The 13,974-nt window shown below is 39.2% G+C and overlaps 1 protein-coding gene across 1 annotated transcript in view; it reads left to right on the top strand.

Moving 5' to 3' along the window:
• The window catches only part of tgfbr1 (transforming growth factor beta receptor I), a 55,543-nt gene that overhangs the window by 37,030 nt on the left and 4,539 nt on the right, over nucleotides 1–13,974 (top strand). Inside the window, 3 exon segments of the mRNA NM_001015961.2 lie at nucleotides 1,938–2,105; nucleotides 7,654–7,810; nucleotides 9,841–9,965. Of these exon segments, the coding sequence (NP_001015961.1) occupies nucleotides 1,938–2,105; nucleotides 7,654–7,810; nucleotides 9,841–9,965 (450 nt within the window).

Below are 13,974 nucleotides of genomic sequence, written 5' to 3'. Positions count from 1 at the left end.
TTTTAACTGATTGTCCTTACCCCTCCTCCCACTTGAATCAAATTGCTGCTTGCCTTGAATAGTCTCTGGGCTCCCCTGTACCAGTGCTGCAAATGAAGAGTTGTGCACTGGTTTGTCAACTTCTACCTTTTGATGTACCAGATTCAGTTTGTTGTTCCTGGACAACTATTTCCAGTTAGAAGCATGCACAGTAGAAGTGAATCTGATCCTTGCTTCTCTACATGCCCTTTGTAAAGTTGTGTTCTAAATATATAAATGGGTGAAAGTCTTAAAATGCTGTTTTCTATAAGTTCAGACCATTGATCCCACAGCTGCAGTTTGTGTAACATGCCAGGGTTTTTTGTCTGAGTTTAGGGATAACAGGTTTTCATTTTGGTAATGCATATCAAACAGGATTATGCATGCCTCTACTGATGACATAATTTTCCCCACCTTTATCTCTTAAGGGAATGGATGTTCAAGTGGTAGGACTTTGCAAAAGAAGAACTCATGCCATTGTAATTTATTTAAAAAATGGCTCCTTTATTAATAGTAAATTTTTCCAGTTTCACTTGAAGGCTGGTGCAGAGATAGGCAGCAGGGGGGAGTATAAGACCTCTTAAAACCTCGTTTCGTACTATATTCATTATGTGTATGGTGGCTTGGAGAGGCGACCGATATCGCAGAAGGCTGCGATATCGGTTGACTCGTCTATTGGCCACGTTAAAAGATTCTGATCGGGCACCATTGAAGGCGCCCAAGAAAAATCGCCAGGTGGAGGTAGAATTTCTATTGTTTCTACCTCCTTATCTGACGATTCAGCCCTGAACGTCAGTGGAGGGTGGGAACAATCTTTTTCAGAATTGCTACGTGTACGGGCACTTTTACGCATGTTCCTTTGTTCCCTGTGGTAAATCTTTGACCCCTTTTCATTGAGGTTACTTCCCTATGGCAGAGTGAGTACAACCACTGTATTTCTTCATGAGGTTCCTTGCAGTGGACCACATGAATCCACTGAAAGGAACCACATGAGGAAACACTTGTGTGTGTGTAAGAGCCCTTAAAGGGGTTGTTCACCTTAGTACAACATTCATAAATGTAACATTTAATAGAACAATATTTGCCATATAATTAGTTAACAAAAAATGTGCGACTGAAGAGACGTTCACTTCTGAAACATCCCTCTGCTGATCCTTCACTTCTGCACAGACCCTGTGCTGGAGTGGGGTCAGTGACCCCTATAAACGGTCTCTATATACAGTCGCTTTTTTACTTCCTTATATGATGTCATGCATAGTACTGGGAGCAGACTTAACTTCTATTGGCTGCATCTCCTCTCAGTTTGACACTTATTTCCTGTGCTTGTGACAGAGTGCTGCAAATCTAACATAACGGTATGTTAGATTCGTGATTATTAAATCTGTTTGCCTGTGCCATTGCAAGGGAGTAATTAACCAATGACCTTTCAATTTATGCAGTTAGAGTGTACAAGCAATCAATGAATTGGTCCAATAGGAAAAAAGTAAGGGCAAAGCCTGGATGTGGTGATGTAAGCATATAGGTAGTTCTTAGTGTGTCAGGTTCAAAATAGGCCACTCCCATCCCATCAGAAAGCTAATCAGAGAGAAGGACTGATTTAACATTGTTGGTGTTTTAATAAGATTTGGACATTGAAGGTGAACAACACCTTTAAGCGTGCCATCTGCCAGTGCAAAAAAAAAAAAAAAAACAGAGCTCTTGATACTGTGTGCCTATCCTTGGTGAGGAACAAATTTGTTTGTTTGTTTTTATTCTTTTTTGGCAGTTATATGTTGTAAGAGACCTTTAAAGATTAACGCATAAGTTTGCATGTTTTTTTCCTAATTTGTTAAAAAATTTCCTCAGATGCAATGAAAGAGCAGGACAGGAAATAGGTACAAAATGTTTCACATAATAAAATATTTTTCTTCTTAATACAGATAATGGCACATGGACTCAGCTATGGTTGGTTTCTGATTACCATGAACATGGATCACTATTTGATTACCTAAATCGTTATACAGTGACTGTAGAAGGAATGTTGAAGCTTTCTTTATCCACTGCTAGTGGTTTAGCTCATCTTCATATGGAGATAGTTGGAACACAAGGTATGTTGCAATAAACTAAAGTTATATCTCTTAAAGGACATGGAAAATGGTCTGTTTCTTGACATACTAAACAGAAAGCCTCTCTTGCCTGTACCTGATCGCTGCTTTATTTTTCTAAGATACCCCTCAGGTCTCCAGCAGTCCGCTTCAGTATATTACTATATTCCCCCTTCGTTGCGGCCGCTATATTAGAAAGCGTGACATAATAAACATGGCACCGTTTTACTGAATGCACCTGCGGCAAGCTACATCCTCCCTGTAGTTGCAAGCGCATTTAATAGTATTGTGCAGTGCTGTTTGCGGCCAAAGAGGTGAAGGAGGAAGAGTGCAAAACACATTGATCGTCTGAGAGCAATAAACCTGCAAAAGACAGGCGATCTGTGTGTATAAAGCCCCGCTTGGTTTATGTGTCGCCATAGCTACCACGTTGAAGAGTTGCTATTGGTGCGGGCACAGTGGTGGGAGGGCTTGGTAGCATCTTTAAAGGTCGGTGCACTCACGATCCCTTTACAATGTGCATGTGTTAATTTCTAGACTGAACAACTGCGCGTGTGTGCTGGTCTTTGTGCAGGAGCGTTGCACCATGGGTATTTGACTGCTGGAACTTTGCGATAGGTGGTGTGGATTTGGCACTTTTATCAGACTTTGCCAGTGTTATTCCTTTATCTGCTTTGCGGGAATAAAAAAAAAAAAAAAAAAATTAGTTATTAGGAGTATTGGTTCCTGGCCATAGCATAACAACATTTTAAATAAAAATGGTCTAGATCCCCTAAAAGTGACAACCTTGTAACTGATTAGACAAAATGAGTAACTTTCAGAAAGACCACACCGCTTTTTTTTTTAAACTATACCCCTGATTATTGCAGGTCTCTCTTAAATTGTATCACAATAAACGGTAACATTTACAACTCTACTTCACATTAATAAAGCCTTTTCATGAAAAATATATATCTTATTTCTTATTATATTTTGAACTCTTCATTCGAAGGAAGTTTAAAAAAAGGCTTTACATGTATATGGGTATAAGAGTGGAGCTCAGTAACTGCCAAAGCAATTTAGTTATTTTTCAAGATTCTTTGATATCTGGCATATTACTGAAAGTTTGGCAAATCGAGTTTTTTCAAAAAGGGGTCTTATCTCAGCCTGAAAACTATGGGCCTGTTACTTTGATATTGGTGGTAGGAAAAATCTGAGGTGGGGTAATAAGGTAAGCGGGCATAAAATATTGAAATATATTGCAAATCACAATACTTTGAGTTTCTGCCAGCTTGGTTTTATGTGCAGTAGATAGTCCCTGACAAATGTAATTGCCTTAAATGAATAGATAAATAAAAACCTAGACACTGCGCTGACACTGTATGTAAATGAAGCCACACACATTGAGAATGGTCCACAATGACTTGGCAAACTGTTATAACAAATGGTATGACCAGGTTATCTTTATCTAGTCAGACAGGTGGATCGCCAGACTGCTTTGCCAAAGCTTGTAGGGTCTTTTAGGTTCTGTTATCTGGACTTGAAAAATGTGGGCCTGTTCATACATTACCAGGGTCTGAGAATTGTAGTCCAACTTGCACCAGGTAGCTAATTTTATTATTTCATGATGTTTTGCAAAAGTTTGTTCTGGGCACATGGTCAGACTGATTAGCCACAAGACACAGTTAATTGTAGTATTGCTGTTCTAGATATGTAAGGCGCTAAACAGCCTCTTTGAAATCCTTCAATACCTGCCACACTGGTTGTCCAGAGGTTAATAGTAAGGCTGCAACATCTTCTTAATCACTTGGATTTCCTTCTCCTGTAACCCACTCGGCCCTCTCCATCAGGAATTTGCTTTGATTTCTGGCATGCCAGACATGCTCAGTTGTTCTAAGCTCAGATTACTAAACACGCCCCCCAGTCTAGCAGCCAGTAAAGAGATTGCATTACTGGTTCCCATAGAAACTCAGCTCTAGCTGTCTGCTTCAGTTTTTTTCTCCTAACCTCCTCTCCTGAGCTCAGCTCAAACAAAGCAGAACTTTTATCAAAGACAGTTCTGCCTGTGTGAGCCTGAATTCTTGATGAAATGTATGCTGAATAAGGGTCTGTGTGTGTGTATGCTGTTTGCAGATTTAGATGTATCTGATTATGTATCAGAGGAAAAATGGCCACCGGGTGAAAGCTGCTATTTGCTTTAGGAAAATGTGATGGTGCTAGCAAGTGGAGAGGATCTATGCAGTACAAATGATGCCATTTGGGTGGGGGAGACGTGACCAACTGATATACATTGTAGGCAAATGTTCACTGCTCCTTTCTGCCTCATAGGGTTTATTATTATCATTTTTGTTCATGCACTTTTTGAAAAAATCTTTGAGGTCAAAACTCTACATTTCAATTATTTTCTACATTTCAATTGTTTTTAGTCCTAGGTCATATATATTATAAAATTTAATATACGACTAGTGCCTTTGCAACATATTAACCACATTAACATGTTTTGGCTCCTCTAGAACAGTCAGGTTATCCACAAAAGTCATAATACCGAATAAATATTCAAAACAACCAGTCACTGAAAAGAGCAAATCATCTAAGCAATGCTAAACCTACATCAATAAAGTGCACATCTGAAATATATTGCACATCTGCTTTGTGATATAAAGAATAATATTAAAAATAGTATGTAAATACTAAAACCAAGTGTGTACCATATAAGTAAAACACAGTGAAAACCACATACACTTTTTATTCTGCTGTAATACATAATCCAATCTGATCCAAAATGACCAAAAAAAGCACAGTTTTCCATCCTTATTGGTGTTAATGGGCTTTTACTCAAAATGCCACATCTGAAATCTCTCATATCTTAGAAACCAACCAAGATATAATAATATACTGACCAAAACCATTGAAGGGGACCTATCACCCTAAGAAATAATTACAAATTGTTTTCTATTGTGTTCGTCAAGCAAAATAAACTTCAATTACACTATATAAGTTATTTTAAACTTATTTACTTCAGCACTGGAATTCACAATTGCAGAAAACAGGCAGGTGCCATTTTGTGGACACTGTTATTAAGGCAAGCTGTGCACTCTGCCAAAATCTTGTTTCTGTGCCAGTATGGGGGGACCTGATACCCTTATCCATGCACTGGTTACACAATTAGATGGTGAGGAGGGATGGGGAATGTGAGAAGTGCAGTGAAGTTCTAAAGTGAAAGTAACTGTCTGCCCCACCCCTATGCTTAAGACATAGAGGCGGGTCAGGCAATATATGATTGACAGCTGAGAATTTTAAATGCTTATATAATGGGTATAGATGCGTTAATAGAAAAATTAGTTTAAGTTTCATGTTAATTTGAAAAGGGCTTTTATTATACAGCTTTTTATGTCTAAGTGACAGGTCCACTTTAAAAAATTTTAAAAAAAATCCAGGGATATGAATGTTGCCACACATATGATATTATACATTCAATATGTTGTGGCCCATCAGCTAGATCCATGATGAGACGCACAAAGCAACCTGATATCCCCAATATCTATATGGGAGGGTAACTTATAGACATAAGTAGGCAAATATAAGCACTTTAGGTCAGTGGGTGACATACCATATAAGTGATATTTCCCAGATCAGGTGCTGGGTGAGTGCTCCAAAAGGTAGTCTTTAATTAGTTTTAAAAAGACCTGAGGGAGGATTCTTTCCGGAGGAAATCAGGGAGGGCATCAGGGAGGAGGAACAAAGGAGTCGGCCAGGAACAAGACACAAGGGAAGAGATGTAGTGAGGAGCAGAGGAATGGAGGGGCTTTAAAGGTTAAGAGAAGGAGTTTGTAAAATATTCTTTGTTTGTTTAATAGGAAGCCACGATAAGGACTTTAACACGGGAAGGGCCTGAACTCTCCTGGATGAGAGAGTATTTAATACAGACTGTAGGGGGGAAAGTTGGGAATTAGGGAGGCCAGTTTGAGACTGATACCATGGTGAGCACTTCATGGCAAAGTACATTTCAAATCCCTGCTCCATTGTTCTTATCTCAAAATAAATCACAGCTTTGTTATTTACTCTAATATTGCATAGTGAACCTTGAGAGAATTTCAAGCAATGTCTGTTTATAAGCACTTAAGCATGTATGTATTTTGTTTGTAATAATACAAGCAAGGCGTGCATAGTCTATTTCAAGCTAGCAGGATTACACACTATCTAACGATTTATTCATCATATTTACATTTAATTTGTCAGATCCTTTGCATGTGTTGAGATTCTGCATGTAAAGAAAACTCCTTAATTGTTCTGTAATTTTATACACCACAGGACGTGAAATATTGAGTTTTTTACTTGCTTCGTTTAGGCTTATATTACATGATGAAGATTCTCGGCCTGCATACACATTGTGTGTCTGCACCCAAGCCAGTGCAATGGTATCGAGTGCAGGCATCCTACACCCAAAGTGTTAGGAGTAAATTCTCGCACAGGCAGGGAATCCACACCGTGTGGCATTAGCCTTAAAGGAGAAGGAAAGGCTAGGAAAGAGTTAATCTCAAGCTGCAGGCATACCTTCAGTTGTCTCAATAGTGCCCTTAAGTCTCCCCATATTTCAGTAGTTCAGATGATCAGAAGCCAAACAGGAAGAAAAAACACTGAGCTGGGTAGAGAAGGTTCCCATAATGCAACGCTCCTGCTCAGACACTGCGACCAGGACTGTAGATGGCGCATGGGCACAAGCAGGAGCGCTCCCCTAGCGTCTGGTTGCCATGCCCTTATAAACAGTGGAATATTTTATATTTTGAAGAGTAGATTTTTGGAGTCAGTATTGTATACACCCTGAGCAGTTTTGTAAACAAGAGTAGTGTTTAAAGTAATGTTAATAAATGTTGCTATTTTATTTAGGTGTACACTTAGATACTATAGTATGCAGTTCATTAATTCTTTGTACTTTCACAGTACAAAATAGTCAGTCAGTTTCAGAAGTTATGTCTCCCCCTCCCACTTACTTTTCATCAGCTCTGTTAGCTCAGTTCTTTTTGACCAAAATATTAAACTTGATGGAAGTTTTTTACAATTTTGGTTAATTTGGAACGGGTTTTATCCTTTCATGACCATGTCCCTATATATTCATTGATTATGGGTGCACAGTAATAACACAGGAAGAGAAGGGTGTCTGTGGTGTAGCTCAGCAGTGTTGTAAAAAATATCAGATAGAGGTTAAATATTTAGGTAAAGATTTATAATAATTAAAAACCACTTATTTTATATGATCAAGTCCTAAAGTAAGCATTTTTGTTAAAAATTTCAAGTTAAATGTTGACCCTATGCAAATATATTTTGTTAGAAAACAAAAATTGCACCATAATATGCTTCTTTGCTGACTTTGAGTATCCTGTTGTGACAGGAAAATGTAATGTTACAATGTACAATAGTGTTTTTGTTTAATTTAAAAAAATATATATATTTTAAATGTATGTCCCTTACGTTTTCTTAGTATGATTCTTATTAATAAAGTAATTATTTACAATGTTCTTATGTATATGCTTTTCATTTTAAATCTGAAAGTTTTGAATTTATCTTTTGATAGGGAAACCAGCTATTGCCCACCGAGATTTGAAGTCCAAAAATATACTGGTTAAGAAAAATGGAACTTGCTGTATTGCTGACCTGGGTCTGGCTGTCAGGCATGATTCTGCTACAGATACAATAGATATTGCACCAAATCACAGAGTTGGGACAAAAAGGTACAAATATTAAGATATATTTGTGGTTATATTTGCAACTACTACTTATAATTTTTAAAACACATACCAATACTCAAACAATATATGGGATTCCTTTTCTGAAAACCCCATGAAAACAGTACTTTGTACTTGAGCCTAAATAAGCTAGCACAAGTCTATTTTAATGGCAGAACAATTCTATTAGACTTGCAGAATAACAGAAAGACCCCTTATCCAGGAAGCCATTGGACCAAGACATTCAAGATATAGATATTATCCTATGTTGTCTTTAAATTATATGTACTTATTTGCAGTTATGGAGCAGGTAGTCATTGCTTGCCTTCTCAGCCTCACAACCAATAAAAGTGAACTCAGTCAGCAATAATTGCATGTATTTTTAAAAAATAATTGCTCTCAATGTAATTTCTTACTTTCACCATACTGGTTTAATTAGGAGGGAAAAATCTGACCCAGTGAACAATTTTTATTAAAAAGAAAATAGTGACCAAATTTAGTACCTGTACATCTTCCACCTTGTTGTTGCATATGCAAACAATGGCCCTATTTTTAGATGCAACTGAATATTCAAGTACTAAAGGGATAAAAGCAAGAGAGTCAGTTTTGGGTTGACATACAGTTCTTTACACACCCATGGTGTTTTTACTGCTGGTTTTTATTGCCGTAAGTGCAGCAAGCAGCAAAGGCAGCAACCAGGTCAGCCATAAATCCACAATGTCATTCCTTCCAATAAGTAAGTAACACTGCCAATATGCACTCTGCCCCAAAATGTAATTTGGCAGAAATTAAACAGAGAGCTTTCTAGGAGCTAGAAAATCCTTTGTTGAGCAGCAGCAACTTACTTCTGGCTTGAGGAGGTGATGTGGAGCACGCTTGTAGGCAGGGTCGGACTGGACCAGCGGGAGACCGGGAAAACCCCAGTGGGCCCTGCGGACTCTGTCGGCTCAGCCCTCTACCTAGCTGCAGCCCACTCCTCCCACTGTCCCCACCTGTGCACCTGCCCTCCTCCCTCTCTGCTTATCTGGAACTGCGGGTTGGGGGGTGCAGTATGCGGACTCAGGTGGGGGCCCCCCAAATGGCACCCTAGTTTGACATTGCTTGTAGGGTCTGGCATAGTTAAAGTTACCCTATTGCCTTTTTATGAGACAGGAGGAAGGGAACTTTTTTCTTAATTTTTAGTGTTACTGATCCTTAAAATGCACATTGTTTACCTAACTTTGTGGCATGCAAGGGCCCCCAAATGAAACTTAAATGCAAAATCATTACATATACTCTATTATACACGGGGTAAAGCAACAAGTGAGTTCACCCTAGAAAGCCATATATTTTTGCAAAGTACACCTTTTCCCAAATCCAAAAGGGTTAAATATGCCTTTCTACTCCAAACTACCAAAATACAAGCTTTTGGTTTTGATTGAATTGTATCACCTCAAAGTTTACACATTAGGTGACAACATAAAATATGCTAATTTTAAATGTGTGGCATGTAGGGGCCCCCCGAATTAAAATTATCCCATATGCGCTCCTATTTCTGTCAGTTTGGCTGCTTCAAAATCTGAAGACACTCAGGTCTCACCGCCAGCATGGACCCTGCTTGTGCATGAGCAGTTTAAGCTACCACCAGTTTAAGCTATTTCCTGCTACCACCAGCTGCGGTTTGTATCGGCGGAGAGACCTGAAGTGTCTTCAGAAGATGTTGGTCAGGTACGGGTAGCGCCCGGGGGTATAGTTACATTACATTACATTAACATTTATTTATAAAGCGCCAACATATTCCGCAGCGCTGTACAATATGTGGGTTACATACATTGGACATACAGTAACCGATACAAGAGGTGAAGAGGGCCCTGCCCAAAAGAGCTTACAATCTACAAATATTCTCCTTTAAGATCTATTAGTATGCTTTATTCTGTGTTTATGTGTATGATACTGTGTTTGTTTGTCTTTTTGTTTGTGTACAATCTGTTTATAATGTATTATATGGGCTTGGCATTTTTGTTGTAACACAAGTATTTTTATTTCTTCTGCTTCAGATATATGGCACCAGAGGTTTTGGATGACTCTATTAATATGAAACATTTTGAATCGTTTAAGCGTGCTGATATCTATGCAATGGGCCTGGTTTTCTGGGAAATTGCGCGACGATGTTCTATAGGTGGTAAGTGAAATCTTGAATTGTTCTATAAAGGCTTATGTTGTATCACTGAAAGCTCATGGGGCATTTTAATTTTATTAGAACTCTTAAGATAGCCGTAGCACTTTGAGCCCCAGTTATTTAGTGAGGTGGCCAACGGTTTGGCCATCATACCAGGAAGACCTGATCATTGGTCTAGCGCCAAAAAAGGAGGGTACTGCAGGTTCATTAGACCTTTTGGCTGAGGACTGCATCGGTTATGTCCTCTGTCGCAACCTTAATATGTTAACGTCCTCTTATGGCTCAAATGAAGTTTCTAAAAGGAATCCTCTATTTTACACTGCAGCATGTTGTGCCTAAAAAATATAGAGTAAAACACAATTCTAGTGCTCATAAGTACAACCAGGCAGAATATAATGGAATCAATTAGCATATGCGTTTAGGTGTGTTCAAATGTGTCAAATGCATTCAATAAGCTAAGGCTTATAGCAGGTTTGCCAGAAGTTGCATTGCTTAGCAGTTATATTTCCCTCAGTTTGAGGTGGGTGTGGTTTGATTAGTTGCATCTTTACAGACAGTATAGAACCCCTGGGAGCTTGCTCATGTGGATAGCTGCTCTTTCAGTGGAGTTAACAACATAACTGGAATTTCAAATAGTGTTGCCACCTTTCTCTTTTCCAAACTCCAGGCAGGGGGGCAGTGCACTGATGCCACGGGGGTGGGTGGGTGATGTCAGTGGTGGGGCTGTGACACGGCAATCAGCTATTGGCTAATTGCTGTATCTTTTAAGGGGGGTTCTGTCCTGACTTCCTAGTTTGGTAAACCGGGCAGGCAGCCCTTGCAAAATCTGGGCTGTTCAGGTCAAAACCAGACAGGCGGCAACTCTAATTTTAAACAGAACTGTTTTCAGTAACTGGGAAATGATTGGGAGCAAAACTGGATATCTTAAGTGCACATTCTGCCATATGTGTTTACCTATGTGGTGAACATGATCACATTGCCACTTCAGTGGTTTGCATTAGAACTCTAGAGAAACAAATTGCAACACTATGGTCGATTTTGACAGTCTTTAGACTCACTCACTGAGCAAGTCCTAGCTGGATCTTATTAGGGGGAGGAGAACAGCAGCAGGATGATGGGGAAAGAGAAAAGGGAGACTGACATGGGCATCCAAAAATAGGATGGGGTGGGGGGCTAGGACTATAGGGGGCCTGGAATAAGATGTCATCTACCATGTGTCCCAAGCGGTACTAATTTTTTTTTTTTTATTAGTATTGCAGTATGTGGCTCTTATAATGGGAAATGAAGGGTGGCACTACATACTGCTTCTTTTACTGCGAGTTTAGACCCACAATTTATATCCAGTGAAGCAGCTCTAGCCATAATGGCAGTCATAAGTGATATTGCTACTCTCTGCAGTTTTACATAACGCTGATTTTTCAGTTATTTAGATTTTTGTCCAACAACTTTCCATTTGGTATTTCAGCAGCTATCTGGTTGCTAGGGTCTTATTTATCCTAGCAACCAGGTAGTAGTTTAAACAAGAGATGGGAATATGAATAGTTATGGGGCCTGCATGGAAAAATAAGTAATAGAAAATTACAATAGTAATGAAATTGTAGCCTTGCAGAGCAATACTTTTTGGTTGCCGGGGTCAGTGATCCCGATTTGAAAGCTGGAAAGAGGCAGAAGAGAGAGTCAAATTATTGAAGAACTATAAAAAATTAATTAGGAAGACCAATTGCAAAGTTGCTAGGAATAGGCCATTCTATAACATACTAAAAGTTAACTTAAAAGTGAATCTCCCCTTTAGATGTGTTTAAGTTAGTTTTATAGAGAGAGAGGCAGTGGGTACTGAGATCCCAGGCACATTATATACAGTGAGACGCAGTCTGTATTTACAAAACCAGCACATTATATACAGTGAGACACAGTCTGTATTTACAAAACCAGCACATTATATACAGTGAGACGCAATCTGTATTTACAAAACCAGCACATTACATGCCATGAGAAGCAGTGGGTACAGATGGCAGATATTCAGGCCCTGGCACTATAACACTGGCACCAATACACAACATTGTCCCCACTGTAACTAACTAGAAATTAACAAACAATGACAAAAGTAAAAAACAAATAGTAAGTGCAAAAAACAACAAATATAACTTACCATCCATCTGTCATGTTAGGGGATAGGGATATTATAAATGTCAGGTCCGGCAAAAAAAACAACTTAATTTCAGCTAGTGATTCAGCCTTTTGAACTATAGTACTTGTGTATAGTACCTGTGGGAGTGGAATGAAATCTGCAGCAAAAGTTGAGAGTTGGTTCTCAGGTAAAGTTACAGCTGCAGATTCTTCTTTTCAGTCTTCATTTCTGCACTGTCTTCAGTTTGCAAAATCTCCCGATCCCTGTGTGCATCTGTGCTTTGATTGGTCAATTTTACGGTCTGTCAAGAAAGCTGTGCTCTGATTGGAGAATCCACAAGAAGAAGGATGCAATCGGAGCACAGCAGAACCGGAGCTTGCAGGAACAGAAGAGTTGCAGGACAGTGCAGAAACGGAGTGAGGTTTTTTTGTTTCGTTTTTTTAAGGTGCCAAGCAATTTTGGGAGGCTTAACCTCCCCTAGCCTTATTGAAAATCCGCCTATGGGCCTGGAGTTCATTTGAGGTGTGGTGCTTGCGTGTGGAAGATTTTGCGGTCTAAGGAGCTCTCCATGCAGGTCAAAAGAAACCATCCTTAAGGGAAAAGTAACACTAAAACACTAACACTAATTGCCCTATCCTGCACACCATTTACTATTTTGAATGCTTTATTAGAAAATACCTGCTAAAACTTGGCTTCCGGTCATTTGAAATAAGATGATACGGCGATGCAGGGGAAGTATCCAGTATGCGACAATCGATCCTAGCCTGACTCCTTCCTATACAAAAGGAAGGCTAGTATCGATCAATCGATCGTCGCATATGGGGTTCCTCCCTAGTTTGGGTACATTTGGAAAATATAGGTTCTCCCATAGGGGAGTCTGGGGTAGTATGTTACTAAATTGCAAAAAATTGTACAGTTTTTTGCCAGTTTTGTCGTACATACATAATAACCTGGTTGGGGTATGCTATTGGCTGAGGTCTTTTAGTAAGTAGCCACTGGAAGGGGGTATAGCTGGTCCCTAGTAAGGCTTTATGTAGGTGGTACAGTGACTGATGATTTGCATCCTTAATCCAGGATGCTATGTGGCTTAGTTGGGCCGCCATGTAGTATAGAAATATGTTCAGGAATGCTGCTCCCCCTTGAGATTTGCTTTTAATCAAAGTATTCAGGCTTTGGCGGTGTTGGGTGCCAGCCCATATTAGCTGTCTAAATATTGTGTCTAGTGCAGTAAAAAAAACCCTTTATTAATAGCACAAGGGGCTTGCAAAAGGGCATAGGTTAGTTTGGGGAGGAGTATTATTTTGATAAGATGTATTCTTCCCATTGAGAGATTCCCAAGCTTTATTTTTCTTTTGTATATAGTCTCTTATCGGAAGTACATTTAGGTTATAGTATTTGGATAAAGGAAGTTTAATTACAATGCCTAGGTAAGTGAACTGCTGAACCATAGGAAAAGGTATATTTGAATTGGGTATTTGACAGCTGTTGTGGGTCTACTGGCAAAATGACTGATTTGGCTGTGCTGGTGACCAGACCTGAGATTTGGGCAAACTTAGAGGTTATGTTTAGAATAGATTTTTTTACTTGAAAAGTTTTACTGTTACTTTTACTTTAAGCTGTGAAAACAGAAAAACTCATCTGAGAAATTGCTACAATATTAGGAGTGGCAAAACCTACAGTTTGGTACATCCAAACTGCAAAAAGCAGCAGTGGTGAACTCAGCAACGCAAAAAAACCAGGACGCCCACAGAAAACACTGGTGGATGATCATAGAATCATTTCCATGGTGAAGAGAAACCCCTTCACAACAGCAAACCAAGTGAACAACACTCTCCAGGGGGTAGGTGTATCGATATCCAAGTCTACCATAAAGAGAAGACTGCA

Source organism: Xenopus tropicalis, chromosome 6 (genome assembly GCF_000004195.4).
Source record: "Xenopus tropicalis strain Nigerian chromosome 6, UCB_Xtro_10.0, whole genome shotgun sequence".
NCBI lineage: Eukaryota > Metazoa > Chordata > Amphibia > Anura > Pipidae > Xenopus > Xenopus tropicalis.
Note: the sequence above shows the minus strand (reverse complement) of the source record. Positions and strands in the feature narration are given on the sequence as shown.